Below are 21,184 nucleotides of genomic sequence, written 5' to 3' on the forward strand. Positions count from 1 at the left end.
CACAGACGGACAGACAAACCAGATGTTCCAAAGCTGGAGTCTCCTCGACACTAAGAGGTTCTTGAAGGCCAAAGTAGTAAACACACCTGGATGTTGAACCCTGTAGGACGCCACAGGCAAAGACTGTCAGTTGTTGTTACGGCTTAAACGGGCCCCCCCGGGTTTACTCATGCCTCCAGCTCGCACCCTCAGCACAGACACAAGGAGGAGGCACCAAACGAGGACTCCGCATACAACGTTAAGTGACAAGATGCAATTGGGAGTGTTAAAAATAACCCTGCTGAACTAGTTGAGATATCCCAAACAAAGCGGCAATCCAGTAAGCCATGGCACACTAGGAAGACATGTATTCTACACGCTTCTCAGATATACAAGAGATTTTTTGTTATGGAGAAATAAGAATGAGGACGAGTCTGGAGGGGTCTGGAGAGTTGAAATAAATGCACTAAGCCCATTAAGATGTAGAACTACAAACTATAGTAGGAATTTTAACACTTGTCATTTCATCTAGGTCCGTCCCAAAAATTGTTAAAAAAAAAAAAACATATACATAACATCATGAATGTACTTTACTAATAAATCGTGAAAGTGGACAATCATCTGGGCCGAACAGCTAATAAATAAATTCAAACCTTTACTTAAATCTTAAGTGGAGGAAGCGGCTGGGGAACGGGATGTCTGAGTTTCCTTGCTTGGCCTGCTGCGACGTAACCCGATCTCAGATAAGAGGAAGAAAATGGCTGAATAGATCATGGGGAGCAAAGCCCTCATTTTCAATGTCAAGAGGACAAACAACAGAAGCAAAACAATAAAGCCAACATTATTGCCTGCCACGCAAGCTGACCTCCAGGTGACTCGGATCAGAATCAGAAACATCTTTGCTGGCCATATAAGTAAAGAAAAAAAAAAATTCATATAATATAATACGGTACGGTGAACACACAGCTAAGCTTACAGATAAAAATTGTACTACGTGCTGTTACAACAACGGCGCCGCTGCTTCGTAGGCCAGTGTTGTCGATCATTATTGTGAGAAATCACACGCTCATTCATGTATCAACAATAACGTGCAATTAAGAATAATTTGAGCAAATTTGTGATTTCAGAAGGCAAGGCAAAGCAACTTTATTTACCCAACACAGGGCATTCGGATTAATAATTAGTCATACCTGCTCGTTGAGAGCATTTTTCAACATTTTGTTTCCCCACAAATGATGGAGAAGTTAAAAGAAATTAAATCAATGAACAGGTAGATTTGCGAATGGCAAACCACAATAAATAATGCTCAAGCAGCACATCCGCATTTCACTTTGTGAACCAGGACAATCTGCGAGTAATTTGCGACACACTGTTCAAACACACTCGAATATCGGCTGCTATATGGCAACCTGGCATACTACCAAATTATTCACGTAATCCAAAAATTATTTGGTTTATTAGCTCAGTTTTACTCACTAGACTGTCAAGCAAACTTACTGTTTACATTCCGGCGCGCACCACCGTCCAATAAGGAATAGTGTGTCATGCGGATTGTGGTGATTCAGTTTTATTGTTTACTGCGAGAAAAGAAACTGTATCCAATGATTTGGACCAGAGAGAGTGAATTATTGGTGTGGGGGGGGGGAAGCATATATGGTTTTTATCGGCCTTGTTCACATTTGCACAAAACCGAATCAAGCGGTTTGTTATAACACAAGTGAATGCGTATTAATTGCAGGCTAGTCTCTTTTTATGCCTATGGGTCGTCAACCGCAGTTCAACAAGCTGCTTTAAAACAGTAACCATTGAATCATCTCCTCACTTTCATCGGCTCGATAACAGGCACCGAAGGTTTCAACGCATGGCTCTTGTGCCCATAACCTTGTGAGCTTACGTTTGACATTGTGCGTGGCAATACAGCTGAAGATGGTATAGGGCCTTCCTATTCGACCGCTGGCCTCTGGAAAAAAAAAAAGCTCTGTGACTTCGTCTCCATGAATTTTGTATGACTTTCATTAATGAACTTAACAGATGGTGTCTCAAGATCCTATTAGTAACCACTGCAGCAGAATTGCCACATTGTGCCCGTTTATTGGAACGGATATTCGTCATTGGGACCATCACAAATAAGAACGTCACATAAATATTCTCTGGTAAAAAATAATAATAGTAATAATTCTCCCATCATTATACCGATTTCCCTACAAAGATGAAGTGTCGCATTTCCGCTGCTGCGGTTTAGGCACAGTTCCATCACAATTCCCAACTCAAGCAGATGTCTCAATCATCAAAGCTACAGCACAGATCCACTGACAGCAGGAATGTAAAAGCGCACGGGGACACAATTTTAATGTGTGTTAATGATGACAGTAGAAGCATCGAAATAAGCTGTGAGGAGACCTGGGTGCAAAATGCAAAATACAACCGTTTGGTTTCCAATACTGGAGTGGCTCCGAATGGAGGAAAAAAACAAACTTAAAGCGTTTTGTTTCAGTTCCAAGAAACTGTCATGAAGAAGCATACAGAAGTGTGAGCGCAGGACAAAAAAAAAGTACAGGCAAACGTTCTGGTGATATGAACGGGCATCCCAGGTGACTGCGATGTTTTTCACCTAGAAACTGGACTTGGGCAGAAGTAGAGTGGTATTTTAAATTTTTTTCAAATGCAAATTAACATTTTAATTAGGACACTTCACCTGTACGTCTATCCATGATCACAATCAATTTACTAATTAAAGTAAATTTTGTGCAGCTCTTGCATGCATGAAAAAAATTATTTTGTTCGGCGCCATTAATAATGTGCAAAAACTGAATAACCTTGCAAAGCTCTCAATGCATGTATCTGTATTTATTTATTGTTCTTTTTAACATGTATGGTAACTGTACTTTGCCGGTGATTGGCGAGAAAAAAAAAACCTATGTTAAAAATTTTTTTTAAAAAAAGGCTCCAGTGTGTTTTTAATGGTGACGGATTTGTATTATACTTGCGTTACCGATGGGAAACAGACTGCTGAGTCACCCGATTCCAAAGCCCTATGCTGCATATATTACTGGAAGGCGTGCAGAGGTAAAGAGGATGGCCAGCCTTATTAAGTCGTTCGTTTTTGCTTTGCAACGGCTAATAGTGATTGATTCCTCCCTCGGCTGCCAAACGAGATTAAAACATAAATTGGGATCTTTAATGTGGTCGATAGGGTCACAAGATTTAAATTACCAGGCCGATGCTGAAAAGGCGACAATTAAATTGTGTTGAGATTCTGCATTGTGATGACCGACAAAACATTCATAGGCCACATTCTATTCTTGGAAATAAATGTGATAACGAAAATGTTACTCTTTTTGTTTAGTTTTTTCCTCATTAACGCAAGACAGCCAGAACATGAACACAGTCAGGACTCCTTGTGATATACAATTTTTGCGAAAAGGAGATTTCAGACAGATAACCAGGCAAAAGGGTCAACGCAATATCCCGAGGAAGGATATGAAATGAACACAAACAAATCAAGTGACTGCAAAAGAAATCAAAATGAAAACCAAGGCATCCAGATCTTAATGATTATGACTTTATGTGTCAACATTTTTGTCCACAGTGCACTTCGTAATAAAAAAGATTAAATAAAAACCCTCCAGGACAAATTAAGGGAGACTCAACGGATATATTTGCCCCCCCCCTTCAACGTGAACAATGTTTTTTAATGAGCTAGATGAGCAAAAAACGTCTCCATCAACAGCAGCTTTACCCACTCCTCCTTTCAAACGCCCCCCAACCGTCTTATAGCCGCCCTTTCAGAGCCACAATATTTTTCAAGATTACACAAACAATTAACTCTAATGTTCTTAGAAGGAAGAGCTCGGGGGTTTATTGCTGGACGAGACAATGCAATTATCTTCCCACAACTCAGCTCTGAGAATGAATGCCTGGACATAAACTGATAATGTGACATGGACAATAATACGGAAAGCTTGTCTGCAAAATAATTTGTCCAATGAGAGTCGCAACGAGCAGCAAAAAGATAGGATGTCATAACAAATTGTCAAGTTTGTAGCATATGATGATGGGGTTCTTCTCTCTAAAGACTAAACCCAGTTTTTTTTTTTAAAGAAAGCATGACAGCTAAACTGACAGATTTTTAAGATTGTGCACAGCTGTGCCAACACCCACCTCACAGCATCGTGGGCGCATGCTTCACCTATCAATCTAATGGTGCAATGTCAATAAAAACACACTTCACAAATGTTTTCCAATAAACACATTTAACAGAATGTGTTATAAACTCCAACGAGAACCTCAACAATCTGGGAGACTGTAAAATGACAATTCCAAACGATAAATTCAGAAAACACCAGCGCTCAGCCAGTTTACGGTAAATAACCGAAAAATGAGAGTTTCACGTTTGTTATTATTTATCATTTAATAGAGATTGGCATTACGTCCCAGGGACGGAATGGTCTGTCGGTCCGGTTCACTTTGGGGACGGATGACAGAGGAAGAGAATTTTATTTATTTATTTTTTTTAAAGGACGGAAATGGGTTTTCATCCATCCATCCATAATCGTCCCTAATCGGGTCAACTACCCACGGACGCCCATTTCCCCGACAGAAACAAGTCCAGCCTTTATTGCGTGTTTAATCAGCCAATACACTATTTCAGATCGAATGTGAAATATGACGTGGCGTGACGCTCGTGTGGGTTCACAACGTTAGTTAGCAGTAAAGAGTTACTTCACCTTACTTCAAGCCGACGAGAGGAGGAACACTCATCCCTCTGCCGTTAGCCTCGCTTACTTTTTTTATTTAGACTGGTGAAAAGTAAGAACAGAAGCCCTTTAAAAGGACGAAGACGAACGAGGACGGAGGATGATAGTTTTGTTCGGAGGGACCATGACGGAAGGGTGCCTAGGTCGCCGACGGAGAATGGAGGACGGAGCGGCAAAATGGAGTAAAGTGCCCATCTCAAGCTCGTATATAATGCTTCCCATTAAAGTGACTCGTGTGAATGGTCAGAATGGAAACACCTGAACCACAAATTGAGTCGGGCAAAAGCGATTTTTTTGTTTCCTTAAACATCACGAGCCCCCGTAGCATTTAAAAATATCGTACATATTGTTCATGTTCATTTAAGAACGTGTACAAAGCCCCTTTTACTCATCATCGCAGCTCCATCATATTTGTCCCCAAGCTCATTATTATTTCCCATTAAGAGCAAAAGGATCTGAGGGGGTGGGAGACGTCGGGCATCAAGTGGCGAAGTGATCAATGTGCTTTACGGGCATTCATCACCCTTGCAGAAGTGTGGCAAGATAACCGATGGACCCTGGGAGGGGCTGGCAGATTCAGTACTGCAATGACCTTGTGTAAATGGATATGTTACAAAGATAAGCGGAGGAAAATTCATCCTTTTCACCCGGATGTCCTAATGTTTGAACTGAGATTTGATATGAATTTTTTTTTTTTTTTTTACGTCAAATACTCATCACTCTTTTGTCATTTATGAATACAGAACGACCATTAACTGAACCAGGAAATAAGTACTGCTATTAATCAATTAAATTCATTCAATAGTATGCAGCAATTTGTTCATTGGGTAACACTAAAATGAAATGGAGGGGAAATAAAGTCGAGGTAGTGTCGGGAGGTGTGGTCATAAACAGCCGGATTTCACATTCCCATATCGTTTAACAGGAGTTGGCACCGGGCGCCTAAGGCACAAGCATGCTAAAATATTAAGGCCCAGGGACTGTGAATATTCATGGGGCGATCGTCCCCATCCTCGGATTGTGGAGGACGCAGCAGTGCTCCCGAGTGTAATCTAATTCCACATGTTCCTGCTTCATTTTCAAGGACAGGGTGAGAGCGAGCGGCGCTTACGTGCAACCTGTTTCGGGGAGGGAAGTAATGGCGATGGACGGCTGGGTCGCGACCGCTGGATGTGACCTGAAGTCATTACGAGCCTCGCGGGGCCAATGACAATGGCGAAGGCTGTCATCTTCAGGCTTCTACCAATCTTTCTCGCAAATCCTATGAACCTTGATAGGCTCTATTACATTACAAATTCATAGCCATTTGATAAAAAATGGCCAATTATTCTGAGAGAATTTTTTTTTTTTTTTAACCCTAATCACAAACAAGCTATGGAACGCTATTCATAGCATCCACAACATTCAGCGTTTAAAATAACCGTTGTTTGTTTCAAGCTGAACAGAACATGTGTGTGCGTAAAGGGGGAGGGTAGCTTTGTGCAACAAACAACATGTATGCACACACACAAAATGCATCCACAGGACCAGTGTGTGTGTGTGTTTGTAAAAGGTAACTAAGCAACCGGCTCTTGGCCACAGACTTCACTTATACTCTTATCAGGTAACTGCACTCCGCGCTTGCTCCATTTCCTCAGGTTTCTGTTTTTCCGAGGGCAGTGACATTGTTCTAGTATTGACCTAAAGCGCCGCTGGTAGACATGGAGGGGACAGCACGTACTGTAGTAGGGCAAATGAAGGCCAGCTATAAGTGGTGAGTGTCAAAACGGTGGGAAGAAATGACCGAATGTTTGCATTAAATGTTGGCCCTGCTACTGATAGCACAGAAGGTGCTGGGTGAGGTTGACAAAATCAGAAGTTAGCGTAAAATTACAAAAAAATAATGAGGGAAAGACCGATTAATTAAATCAGCCGAATGTTGGCTTCAAGCTTCACATATAACATACGATATGAAATACAGTATTTACGGTTGAACGTCGTTAATCGCGGGAAATAAGGACCAGGTCGGCCCGCGAATAGTGAAAAATACGCATATAACTGACATCGAATAAAATGCTTTGGTGGGAAGGAAATTTTGATTCATCCATCCATTATCTGTTCCACTTTTCCTCAGAAGGTTCGCAGGGGGTGCTGGAGTCTCTCCCAGCGGTCTTCGGGCAGTAGGCGGGGTACACCCTGAATTGGTTGCCAGCCAATCGTAGGTCTCACAAAGATGAAAAACCATCAGCACTCACACGCATTCATAGGACCAATTTAATGTGCCCAATCAACCGGTGTCTGGAATGTGGGAGGAAACCGGAGTACCCGGAGAAAACCCACTCAGGCACGGGGAGAACATGCAAACTCCACACATCAAGCCCAGAGCCAGAATCAATCACACGACATCTGCACTGTGAGGCCATCGTGGTAACCAGTCGCTCGCGTGCCACCCTTTTTATGTGCATTATATATATATTTTTTAATTAATTGGCCAATTAATCAATTAATATTTTATTTCTACCAAAAAAAAAAAAATCGGGCATCAGCTTCCCAAAAAAATCCCTGTTGGTCAGTAAAATTAAGAATAGAATTTATTTTACTGTCCGTCTGTCGTCCACATTTTAGAGCACTTGTTCTCATTAAGGTCACGAGTGAGCAGGAAGCTATGCCGGCTGACTTTGGGCTTGACGTGGTGTACATTCTGGACTGTTGTTAGGAGATCACGAGCCACATTAAGAAATAGAACCACGACTAATATCAACCTTTCACACACATATTTACATGGACGATGTGGAGTCTTTTATCATATGTCAACCTCATGTGCAAGTGTTTGGAACATGAAAGGAAGCTGGTGTACCTGAAGAAAACCTAAACACAAAAACACTAAAAAATAAAAAAAAAAAACTAAATCCACCCAGGAAAGCCAAAAGCTGATGAAGAAAAATTAATCCAAAGTAAGTCCCTAATAACAAAAATATATCTGCAACAATGTTTTGTTTTTTGCTTTATATAGCCCCTTGAATTGCATCGGTCAAATTGCACAAGGAAAGTAGAGCAGAAATGCCCTTCCTTGTTATTTCACCATTAAAGAGCGCTTCACAGATATTATTTACTCCTGAAGACAAAACTGTCAAAAGAATGCTACCAGTCCAACAGATACTGTTCTTGACTGCTGAAGTGGAACATTGCCCAAATGATGAGGCCACGCTGCCATTACGATGTTAATGAGCCCAGTCTAGCACGCACACACACAAGCACAAACAATGTGAGCCATGAGACAAAAGAATTGCTAAAAAAAAAAAACATAATCTAAACATTGTGTTACAACGCATGACCCCACAATCTCAAGCATTTCTTTATAACACTGCGGCTCTAATCCTGATCAGCAAATTCCACTGCCCCGTAGCATCTTTCAATAAATGTTAACCCAAAACACAATGAAACCAAAACACAATCCCACTTCAGTGACTGTTCAGAGAGGGAGGAGTTCATATTGTGAGTTTCAATGTAAATTCCAGGACATTAAGCACACCCATGTAGTTATCAGAAACACATTATGTAGTTGTAAAGCAATATATACACAAACAAACAAGCAAAGTATGTATGTTGACAATCAACACTCAAATATTTAAATAGAATGAAGTGATATTAAAAAAATAATAATAAAATAAGTAGTTGGGAAAAAAATACTGACTTTTGATTTATTAGCTTCCATCGGTAGTCTTTAAGTTAAGGTCACGTGGGCTAAATAGTAATTAATAGCCATCACAACTAAATCAGAGGTTTTATTCCATTTATTTGCAAGAGTGACCACTTTTGAAGCTACAGGTTAAAAAGCCGCTGTGTTATCCAACGGAGGACAAATCAACGTGTGCATAGACAGTTTCATTTTGGTATATCAAACTCATAATATAATATGTAATTCATTCTAAGTTCTTGAGACAATTCAACGCAAGTATAGTTGCTTGGCTTTGTTTCTGCTGCGTTAGCTTTCGAAACTGACCTTGGATCAGATTTTGCCCCAGTTGTGCATTTCTTTTGAAAATGTTTTTTTATATTCTATATCTACCGAGTGCACATATTACTACTCGTGAAGGTCGTGAGAATGGGCAACAAAGTTATCAGCACTTTAATTTAAACAAAGCAAATGTCTAGTCACTGGTTTAGCGTTCCAATAACACGACGAGGCTGACCGCTCCGTGGTAAAAAGCATTCGCCGCCGGAAAAAATATCGTCGGAATCAAAGTAGCGTTTCAGCAGAGAAAACTTACCCTGCAAAATACTGAGCAGCAAACAGCACAAGCAGGCGCTCGGTATCTCCATCCCCGTTTGCAGTTTACTTTCAGTCCAAGTCCTTTCAGCAAAACTTTGCTCGGGAAAACTTGTGGTGTGTTTGAAGAGGGGAAAGGCGGTAGTAGTGCTCTCGCCAAGCATCCAGACAAGTCCGCTCCTCCTCCTCTCTGCAGGTGCACAGGGAGCCGCAGGATGTCACGTGACCTGTGGTCAGCCGCCCCTTGATACAGTGCCGCCATCTGGCGGTAGACGGCGTTATTGCGTTATGTGATCATCAGAGTGAAAAGGCAACGCCTGAGCATTGGCATTAGCAAAGGGCAAGAATTGACCCCTAATTTTGTCGTATTTGTTCATTGATTTATTAATCACGCTTTAATTTTATGCCACAAAAATGCAGCTAAAAACAAGTTTAAAGTGAGGAAATGCGCAACATATTCAAAACGCTCATAAACTGACTAGGAAAAAAAATGAAAGAAAAACACACCAAAATAAAAATGTCAACCTGGAGTAAATTTAAAAAAGTCACATGACACTCTCAAGCAAATATTTGTATTTGTATTAATAATTTACTTAAATCGTTTGGAGGAGCTTGTACAAAACAGGCGTTCAAATACTTTGGATCCAATTGGAAAGACAGGAAATTACTATTTATTTTTTGTCCAAGAATAGTAAAGTTGTATTATTTGGTTTAATATGTCCAAGTCTGTGTGCAGTTTTAATTGTGAATTTTTTGTTTGTTTGTTTGTATGTCGTTTTTTTTTATTCCTTCTGATATAGCCTGTGAAGGAAGCTTTTGCGGTCAACATTTGCATTTACGTGCACAAATATTGCACTTTTTTTAACAACTCTAATATATAATATGATAAAATCACTACTTTCAGTGCCAAATACATAATTTTTCGGACAGTACACAACATTTATGCGCTTAAATGCAACTTCTTCTGATCAATTGTTGCATTTTTGTGGGCAAATATTATCCCTTTGTGTCCAAATATTGAATTAGTTTATGGGAAAATGTTTTGGCTTTTTTTTGGTGGCCTAATATAGATGTTTCCTGAGCCAATAGTATTTTTGTGTGCAGACAAAACCTGATGAGCTGTAATTGTGTCATTTTCCCACTAGATAGCAGCATGCAGCTCCTCCAAAGAGTTTTTCACAAAATAGTAAACTCGTGGTAGGGGTTGTAGAGGTCAAGTGAGTCTTATTAGCACGTACTAACCCTAATATACAAAAAATATTGATATAAAACAATAACATGAATTAATAAACATTATATAGCGTATAGTTGCTCTTGGCTGAATCTTCTCCTTATTGATTTAAATGAAGGTGACCTTCACTTTAGGCCTACTCCACTGCCTTCCGCAATAATTTGTCTTATTTAATGATGGACAACTAATGTAGCACATCGTGGTTATGGCTTCACCCAGAAGGCCATTATGACTGAAAAATCATACCAATGTATAATGACATTATTATACTACTCTCTATGCACAATTGCCTCTGCATTTCATTATATTTTTAACCAACTGAATGTGAAAATTAAAAGTGATGGAAAATAGTTACAAGCAAATATTTAAGTGTACAACAATGTTCACATCATTTTCAGAAGGGATTTAGAGAAAAAAATATATCTCTATAAAATTGAAGGAACATGCCCATTTTGCTACAGATGTTCTGCCAAATAAAAACAAATTACCGGGCAATTAAGTGGACACCATTTGCCTCAGTTTCCCTTGAATCAATTAATCGCCATATCTTGTTGACATTTAATTCAGTTCGGCCACATATAAGCCAAACATTTACCTACTAAAACTTAGATAAATTAAGTTAGAAAGTGACCAGTCATCAGTTTGGATTAAAATATGGGCAATGTTCATCAGGACATGACAAAAATAGACCCTGACGTTAGCACAGGTGCATCAATTAAAATTCACCTTGCCAATGCAATAAATGAATGCAACCACAGTAGCAAAAAAAAAAAACCCAGTCATTTTATTGAAAATGAAAAAGCATAAATTACACAAGCTATAACACGCCACAAAATAAATAGAAAGTAAAATATTATACAACATAAATGTGGTTTTGTTCAAAATAAAAGTCAAGAGTAAAAAAAAAAAGGTTACGGGTATATGCAAGTCTCCAGTCGAGGAATTCTGCTGAACAAAGGCATAGATGTGCACAGACATTTTTCCGCAAGGTACAAAAATACACAGCCTCCATTTTCAAAACATTAACACGCCACAAATTCTAGACACACCCTCTTCATTAAAAACAGAAATGTCAATCCTAAAACTTAATAAAAAAATATATGTTTGAGAATGGAGCCAAACCCCAAAAAGGGTCAAATAAATGGACTCTCTTACAAAGAGAGAATGAAAGTGACACACAAACAACTTGAAAATCTTTCTAATCATGAATCTTCTACTTTGAAAACAAATTATTTGGATTAGGCTTTCAATGGTCTGCCTCACTTTTGCATAGACTTTTTATTTCATTAACTAAACAAAACATTGTAGTATTACATGAATACACTTCAAGTCTACCACACGATCAGAAAACTTCACATGGACAATTTTTTTTTTTTAAGTATCAGATTGGTCTTAAGAACAAATTCTTAATTGGTAAAAAGTAATACTCAGCGGCAGAATTGATTTGAACATCAAAGCACAAGTAAAACACAGTTGAGTGTTGCAACATCTAACTTTGGCTTGACAATGGAATATATTTTTAACATTTTCTCATGCATCTCTGTACTACAAAGGGAGCTTGAATAAAATAATTGAAGACGCATTCTTTTTTGGAAGGGATACCCAACAGGGCATATAAGAAATACGGATAAATTATTAGAAGGTCTTGGTCTATCACTCCTCTCTTCGGTTGTGTTCTCCATGTGCCTGTGCTCTTTTCTGGGTTACACTTATATCATCTTATTGCAATAATCTGAGGTCCTTTGTGATATAATTGTGTAGCCTTCGCCTGTTCAGTGTTTTATTACTATCTACTCTACTGTATATAAAAGTTATATACCAGAGAAGAAAACAAAGCAGTTAAAATGCCACCGAGCAGCTTCCGACAAACTTTTGAGTGCAACAAAAAATGTCCGCTATTGTTGCGCAATAAAACAGAAATTCAAGCAAGCCAGGTTTTAAAATGCTGACAGAGATGATCACAGAAAGTAACAAAAAATACAAATAAAAAGAAAACAATATAACTGCAAAAAATGAAACAAAATTAAAAGAAATCGAGTGACTTAAGAGATATGGACTTTGACAAGTTTGAGTAAAATTCTGCCGTTTATCGCCAGGCAAGCCCTTAGAACTGAACTCAGTGCTATCCCCACAGCATCGCGCAAATGAGGGCATTTTGTTCTCACATAGAAAAGCGTCCTCAAGGCGCATGTCGCGCACGCCGTCACTCCACGGGGCCTCCGACGCCGTTGCTGCTGCCGGTCTTGACGCCAGCCCTGCTGATGTGCAGCCAGGGCAGCTTGCCACAGTTCTTGAACAGCTGCTCAATGGCTACGTGACGCACGTGTAGCTCGGACGCCAGCGAGTCTTTCTCCTGCACGGCTGCAGTAAGCTCCTCGAAGACCTCTGTGGACAAAGGATGCAAAACGGAAAATTTCACATCAGGCACTTTAAAGCAGAGGTCATATGCAAAAAGCCATTTTATATTCCAGTGAGTATTATGATCTAGAAATTACGTTAATTAAGAAATGTTTTGCACAGACTAGAAATGGCTACAAGTGAATTTTCATTTTATTGTCCCTGGATAGAAGCAGTGACAGCACAAATCGAGCAAAAATGTCAGATAAATGACAATTGGAATTGCCGGATGATACCGTTTCGTTTCTACAAAACATAAGGTCTGTTCAACACAAAGAAAGCTGCGGTTACAGTACTTATTTATTCATGCCATGAGCCTAGATTGCCGCCCCCATTTGGAATGCTCTCAAAGCCCCGCAGCACCCTCGGCTGAAATACAACCCTGCAACTCTGACGGAATGCATTTCTTCAAACCATCAAAATAATTCAATCGTATTAGCTCGTTCACTCACTTTGAATCTTCATGAGAAGCTGGGTGTTCAAGTGATGGAGCTCATCCACGCACATTTCAGTCACTAAAAGGAAAAAAAACATTTATATTGTGATTAAAAAAAAAAAAAACAGTTAAGCATTTTGAATAAATCCAATAAAAATGTAATATGTGAACTGAAAACGGAATTTTTTTTGACTTGACACACTCGAGAATGCAGTTTAAGCAGTGTGTCAGTTTTCCTTTACACATTTAGCTCACGTAATGAAAGTGCAACTTTGTGTCAGTTTCACACAGTAGGTAAATTCCACATTGGCTCACATTCATCTCTGCTATGGCCCTGATGCGTGCGCTCGGTCTGCCCTCCCACTGACGGTGCAGTCCGGATGTGAAGAGCTTTCCTTCCGTCACCAGGCCATACATCCCCCGGCGAGTTCTCCAGCATCCTCAATTTATGGGCTGTGTGGCACTCCAACATCCCCACGGTGTAGTCGGGCAGTTGCGGCGCTTCCACCGGTTCCCAGCGGGGGGCGTAGCGGGGCACCTGGGCTTCCGACTGAGGCAGCAACTTGCGGTCGCTTGGCTGACTGTAACAGAGAAGCTTGGACCCGCGTCTGCTGAGGCCATTGTTGGAAGGGACATTGTCTTTGTTCTGGGCGTATTGGATGATACGATTCAGTTTTTGGCCGAGGGCCAGTTTCATGCCCTCGTAGGCACTTCGGGAAACTTTGGAGTGCGACAGCTTCTGGTTGGCGATGAGGTGACATTTTTCGAAGCAGTCTCTGTGGCCGCGCAGAGATTTCGCATGTAATAGAGTGGCAGCAGCAACACCTGTAAACACACAAACAATAAAACTAAATAAAAGGAACACACACTAGTCCCATCTATCACGAAATGTATTTTGCATTAGTAAAAAACAATTACCAATACAAAACGTGCATGCCAGACCAATACGAAATATGCATGTGACGTAGAGCTATTATTTCCCTCACATTCTACTCTGCAGCATCTGTAACTTTGATTGTGTGTGGTTGTAAAAGGTGGGGCCTGGCCTGGTGAATAACATGCAAGGAGAATTGGTTGTTGTGAGCTCAGGTTAGCAGCTGTCTGTTAACCAGTCTGAGACTTGGGTGCAGGGGCATTCGATTGGCTCCAAAAAAGTTTGCGGCAGACAATGTTAAATATGTTCAATATTTATGATGGTAAATCCTTGTGCACAAGGTCGAGCCAAGGACTCCGTGATTTTGACAGCTCTGTGATTGGGACACCTTGAACCTTGCACTTTGTCCAGACACAAATAGCAAAGCAGGTTGAGTATGAGTAGTCTTCGTCAACAATTCAAGCTATCCACGACAATAAAATTAGCAACAGCGATTAAGCTAACAATTAGCCAAATTTCTTCTATTTTATCCTCAACTACTCATATTTTGAGGATTTTGCAGCAGTTGGATCCCATGCTATCTCTCACAGGTCTGATTTGTGGGAGGACATGCTGGTGATCCCAACTAAATACACCTTACTACTGTAAGAGGGTCTCTAACCTGAAAAATCGTGTAAGAATCGATGTTAAAAAAAAATCTGCATTTCCTACATGATACCAGGTGTCAAAACAAAACTGACAGCCAGCGAAGTTAAACAGTACTTGAGTACTTGAACTGCCAGCATGAGTATGAATGGATGCTAAAACTGTCAGGTTGACCCATCACATTCTGTAAAGCTGCTTATGGTGCAGGGGATTAGCAAGTGCAGCCTTTAGATTGCAGCCGTAATAGAAGAGCGCAATCTCAATGCAAAGAAAATGAAAGATGAAATGAAACTGTCTGTTTTGTTAATTGCGTTGAGTTTTTGTTCCGCTGTTTTGCTGTACGGAATGGGGAGGCACGAGTCGTCTTTGCGCATTCATTTACTTAACCAAAGAATATTCTGGTCCAGGGCAGCCCTGGCAATGACAGCAACATATTCTTTATTTACTAGGAGTGGTTAACGGGCCTGACTGCATAAGGCTAAGTCGAGTTTTTGGACCATCACACAGGTCTACTATTTTTAGCTTTGCATACTTAGAGCCTGACTCACGTTCCTCCAGGTCACAACTTCATAATGAATGGATTAGTCTCATGAAAAAGTCACACAGAAGATTACCAAGACATGAGTGTGTAAATAGGTATTCTGCATTTCAAATGCTAAAATGTGTTTTAGTGACAGGCCGCCAGTAAAATATATTTTGGTCGCTAGATGCCATCTGTTTGGTGTAGCGCGCAATGTCGTAAAGTCAGAGGCGTTGTTGGGATGTCACGGGGGGGGGCGTGTTCGGTCCATTCAACATGCAGAATTGAGTCGGGCTGTCGGGGTAAGTGAGCACTGTGATTGGCTGTTAGCTGGCAAATGAGTGCACTGGACACGAATCGGAAGTGACAAAAGCGGTGAAAATTGAAGCCATCTCTGAAGAACTAAATTAACTTTGCTTATTGTCACATGATCACATCTCCTCTATGGACATCATGGCGGGCTGGACAGAAGTAATTACTCGCATTCACGAAAGACCGCCGTCATTCTACATCTGCATGCATGCAGTCCCAAAATACATGCAAAAATAATGGAGGGCAGTCTATGTCTTAGGTGGCAACCACTTGTTTCGAGCGGTTCAAACAAGGGAGAGGAACCCGCAGTTGCTACTTTCCAGCCGGTACAAGCCAAGTGGTAAAAGGCATAACTTTCCACTTCTGTATAACTTATAAAAACCGGAACACTTTAAACTCTTACGTCAAAGAGATCAGCTTTTGTGGCCGTGGCACTGCTGAAAGGCAAGGCAACAAAATTTGCTCAATACTCCTGATGTACACAAGTACTGAAGTAAGCAAATATTCAGTAAATATCGGATGTCTATCAAAGGTCTAGACTGGTAAAACAAGAGTGGATTAAACACGGCGGGCTTTGTTTAATTGAGGCCATCATCAAGGCATTCGTTGATTAGGATGATCAAAATAATGTCTCTGGTATTTGGTTATTTTTGGGTATTCTTAGTTGACTGAATAAAGTTTGAATAAATAGCTAATCTGTACTGTGCTTTTCCTGCTTTTGGATGGTCATGTAATGTTTGAGGGGTTTTTGGTAAGCCAAAAAAGCAACCTTTTTTTAAAAATGACCATAAATTGTCTGCTGGTCTCCTCTTTTTTAGTGTCTCTCAGTTTATGACTATATGCGGGAGTTGATAATGTTGCCACAACTAATTACGTAAGCTGCTCTATTTAACAGACGTTAACAAACTTGTACAAAAATCAACCTTCTGCAGCTGCCTACTTTACTTTAGAACTTTAGAACCAAGAGCTCTGCAACGACATTTATATAGTGACACGCTGGAGAGCCACTTTTCGAGCCATGTGGGACGGAGGTCATTGGCGCGAAGGTGCCAAACAAGCTGCATGGCAACAAATGGAAGAATGTTTCGTCAGCAGTTGTGTGGTCTAAATAGACAACATTGAAGTTAAGCGAGCAGTAGCAACGCACTGGCAAGCATATATATGTAGATTTAAAAAAAAAAAAAAAGTTTAAAAAAAAAAAAAAGCTTGCCAGATGACAATTTTCTACTTTTATACAGTTTTTACTATCAATAGCGAATGGACAGGTATGCAACGGACCGCCGCTAAGGACCAGGTCAGCCCACAAATAAGGTATAATTGACACAGAATAAAAATGTGCTGGCTGCTTCACCCCACAAAATGTGGAAATATTGAAAAAAAAAAAAACTGTGAGTCATTGTCATTGTGTATGGGCAACGCAACACATTCACCAGGTGTAACTGCCTCAATTACAAAGGGAAAGTCAACAAAGAGTATAAATATCATCATTAGTGTCATTAGGTTATTACTTTCTCCGAACGTTGTTACTTAAGTACAATACGACATTTGCTGTAACGTTAATTTTTTTGGGGGGGGGAATGTGTGATCGAACCCAAGTGAATGTTCTGGCGTATTTGAGATTTCAAATATACAACTACAAGCATCTCACAGCAGAATCAACCAGCAGGGTGAAGAGTTCACTGCCAGTGAATGAAGGAGCACGTCACAATAGCCACTCTCGGGCAGCAAATGAGAATCAGATGCATCATTCTGACAACACAAGCCCAGCTGGTAACATTAGCAGGCCTCAACCGAAATGTATTTATGTAATCAGATCAAGGAAAGCAGCAGTGGTTAGCTGAACATGGAGACTCAGGGCCAGTCGGCCGGAACAGTTTTTGTAGCACATCAGGCAGATGCAAACGGTGTGTTTCCTGTGTTCTGCAACAACGAAGCAAAACTGAAACAAGTTGACATTTTGAACTCAACTGCCTTACCCCACGATCAAAGTTGCCTTGATGCTATTTGAACACTGGTTATTTTGAATCTAGTGTTGACAAAAAACCGAGATCCCACACCTAAGCTTTCTGCACCCAAACAAATACATGACAACAAGATTGGCCAAATTAAACAACACACAATATGGCTTCCGCTAAGCGCTGATGTTTTGGTTTGTTATTCTTTTCTGAGACCACAGCCGCTTCGTTGTTCTCTGCTGGGCTGATGCTTCAGGCTATGTAAACATGTACTGACCACAGCTCACATGGTGCAGTGGAACAAAACAATGTGCCTCACAGAAAGATCGAAGAACAAGTATCAAGTAGATTGCCGCAATTCTAAAGAAACACTGGCTAAAGCACTTTTCTCAGGAAATGCCTACTTGGAACTCAAACAAAGGCTGCACTTCCTGACCATTCAAAATATCTATATACATCAAATTAGTTTAGGTTTTTGTTCAAATCTGTGTCCACGCTCAAATATGGGTAGACTGCGCCACTTATTGTGTAGATTTTGCTGTGGTGACGTATCAAGTTAAAACACTGCGCGTGCAAGTCGTGGACAAGTCTCAACATTTCATGCAAACGTCAAAGTAGCTTGTAGGGAGGAGAGGCTGCAGGCGGAAATACAGAGTAATACTTTGATTACAAGATCATGTAAAACAAATATGGCACCGTCCTCAGCCACAGCAGCTTGTTGACCACTGAATTTAATATTTGTAAAATGGTTCGTCAAGAGCTTTTTGATGTTAATAAACGGGACGATTGGAGCTTCAAGGAACCTTTTGCATATTCCACAAACATGAAATTAACGGGACGCTTGATTGGGTTTAACATTGGCACTTACATAATAGGTTTGCATGTAAAAATGACATCAGTACGAAAACACAATTTTGAAATAACAAATTTGCTCAAATTACCTAAAAGTATATGTTATGTTATTATTAATAATTAACAATCTTAAATTACGTGAAGGTACTGACCATGTTAATGATTTCTCCAAATACGTAGGGTGAAGATAAATACCAACATGCAACATTTTATTCCTATAAATATCTGTTGGCAATGATGAAATGATTCCAGAGACTCCAAACACTTTGCTTTCTAGCTAGTTCTAAGTGAGACACAGGTGGCCACGCCATTTTTTTGGGGGGGTGAAAACTAATGTGCATTTTTGATTGGTTAGTAAATCTGCAAAATTGCAATGCTGTTGACCAGCGATTAAAATTTAAAACTGCGGCAAAATGGCCAGCCGCTAATTAGAATTGGCTGCTGAACCCTGCATGCTATGCAACAATTCAGCTGGTTTCGGCCACATCGCTCGGTGTACGGCTCGCCGAACAGAGACGCACGCCTGCGTCAAAACTATTCCACAGTGCTAGGACAGACACATACTTCTCCAGCGAAATTGTAAAAAAAAATTAAAATAATAAAGTGCCTGTTCAAGGTATGTCCTCCATGGAGACGTTCTTAAGGAGTATCCTACCTTCAATGCTGAGTTCAAAGCAGACGTGGCAGAAAGATAAGGTCCCTGTATCTGTCTCCAGCTTGCAGACACTGCAGATATTGTCATCATTCAGATCAATGTTCACAAACTGCTCCTCTTCATCCATGGCACTTACGGCAACACAGCTGTGAAATGGATTGCATGGCTCAATATAAGAAGCTTGCAAATGATTTTTTTTCTTTGATTCTTTTTGCTTTGCATTGCATTCTTTTGTCTGTGTCACTTGAGAGAATCTTTTTGTGGTTTTGTGGATGCAATAGAGTTAAAGGGCAGACGGTTACAGATAATATGGAAATACAGTTGACAGAAAGGTGGACCAAGGCTGGATTTGGACATTTCACTTTGTTTAATGATTGAAACACCTCCAATGTTGCAAATGTCAACCATATTTCATCCACACTTATTTGAGATTGGTGTATTCCGATTACATCAAGCTCACATTGCGCGGTTTATCTGGTCTAAGAATTTAAGCTGCACTCGCAATGGCAGATATCTGATATGCCTAATTCCAACCTGAGGATATACAGTTCCCCATCACCCCCCCCCATTTAGACAAGTATGACGCATATCCAAACTGTGACACAAAAATTGGAATTGGGTCACTTTAACTGATCCATATGGTACTTATCCTCATTAGGTTTGCGACTCAGTCAGGCTTTAGGCGAGAGGAGTTGTACACCTTGGAGCGGTTGTCAGCCATTCACAGGGCACACAGAGAACTATTCAAACTCGCACTCATTTGATTTGTAAACCAGATGGATGGACCAGGTCATTGGGAAAGAGGGGGGGGGTTCACCTTTGACTGGTTGCCAGCCAATCGCAGGGCATGCATAGACAAACCATTCACACTTGCATTCAGACAAGGAGAATTTAGAGCAGAGGTCACCAACCTTTTTGAAACTGAGAGCTACTTCTTGGCTACTGACCGGTGCGAAGTGCTACCATATTGATACACACTTTTGAAATAACACACTATGTTACATTTTAATAATAATAATCAATTATGTGAAGATACGGATATTATATTCTCCCAATAATTGGGGAACAAATATCCAAATGCAACACTTCAGTTCCAAAAATATCTCCCAGTGTTTGCATTTTCAAATAATCACTTCTACAAATGCATCACAAAAATCACAAAGTCCCATCACTGGTTAGGTATTTTAGGAACAGACCTGCGAACTGAGGCAACCTGGGGCTCATGACCATCTAGTTGTTGACTCCTTACTTAGACTCTTCAATGAATAACTAGATAAATGTTTTGCATAAATAAATGTAAGTAGTTTATTTTAAGAAAATATCAAATTGCATTTTTTCTGTATTATGTATAATACATGTAATCCTAAACCAATTATTAAAAAAAAATTCAAACACAACACAGTACAACGCAGTACAACACACACACGCACACGCACACGCACATATACATACATACATATATATATATATATATATATATATATATATATATATATATATACAGTAAATATTGACTTTTTTATTCTAATTACTAGGCTAATTTTTCATTAAACATAAACAATTAAATGTATCACAAAGTTTCAATTTACCAGAAACTTTTTCTCCCAACATAAAAAAAAAAAGTTTGGTTGTTTGGACGAACGATACATACTGTCACTAACAACGTTGTATTCGCATTAGCAAATAGATGAATACGTCGATTATCTTAATTAACACTCGATCAGATTCCTTGCTGATAACAAGATGCCGGTTAGTGTACAAACATGATTATCGATGTACTATTTGTGTCCATATCTTATATCGTTCAAACAAAGTCTCGCTAACAATAAGTAAAGCTAGTAACAGTAGCTAAACTAGCATCCCCTCGAGTGGTTACAACTGTATGATTCGTGACCGTTATTCGGTGTTAATGAACACAAATATGTCTTACCCAACGAGTGTCGCCAACTCCTCCTTATCTTAAGGAGACTGTCCTCGGACTCGTCGCCGCTTATGTCGGGTCGCACAGCGATTCTTTTTCGCTCGAGAAAGAACCCAAACATCACATAAGAACCACGCGTCACGGCAAATCCCAAAACACTTAGCAGAAACCTCTTGCCTCCCACCGGAATGTACCACTAGTTTAGCTCAGGGAGTGATAGAAAAACTGCTTCCTTACAAGAATCGTTAACACACCGTTAATTAAAAATGACTAATTCAAGACACATGATAAAAAATGTGTATGGACGTGCAAGTGTGTATATATATTTTTTGTCTCTTGTAACAAATATTTTTAACACACACCCACGAACGCAACATGGTATGCCCTGCAGATGTCGTCAA

The 21,184-nt window shown here is 40.0% G+C and overlaps 2 protein-coding genes across 2 annotated transcripts in view; both read right to left on the minus strand.

The window, feature by feature from the left end:
* Positions 1–9,163, minus strand: part of cxadr (CXADR Ig-like cell adhesion molecule) — a 34,179-nt gene extending 25,016 nt beyond the window's left edge. Inside the window, exon 1 of the mRNA XM_088280301.1 lies at positions 8,987–9,163. Within this exon, the coding sequence (XP_088136427.1) occupies positions 8,987–9,149 (163 nt within the window). The 5' untranslated portion in view covers positions 9,150–9,163. The remainder of the gene's footprint in view (positions 1–8,986) is intronic.
* Positions 9,164–10,981: 1,818 nt separating this feature from the next.
* Positions 10,982–20,931, minus strand: c17h21orf91 (chromosome 17 C21orf91 homolog). The gene is made up of 5 exons (XM_088279784.1): positions 20,793–20,931; positions 18,863–19,008; positions 13,365–13,874; positions 13,066–13,128; positions 10,982–12,601 (listed from the first exon to the last, which is right to left on the minus strand). The coding sequence occupies exons 2-5, from the start codon at positions 18,987–18,989 to the stop codon at positions 12,420–12,422; spliced, it is 882 nt and encodes a 293-aa protein (XP_088135910.1). The 5' UTR covers positions 18,990–19,008; positions 20,793–20,931; the 3' UTR covers positions 10,982–12,419.
* Between the last annotated feature and the right edge of the window lie 253 nt (positions 20,932–21,184).

This window comes from Idiotropiscis lumnitzeri, chromosome 17, assembly GCF_059441095.1.
Source record: "Idiotropiscis lumnitzeri isolate Australia: NSW breed Sydney's pygmy pipehorse chromosome 17, RoL_Ilum_1.0, whole genome shotgun sequence".
Lineage (NCBI taxonomy): Eukaryota > Metazoa > Chordata > Actinopteri > Syngnathiformes > Syngnathidae > Idiotropiscis > Idiotropiscis lumnitzeri.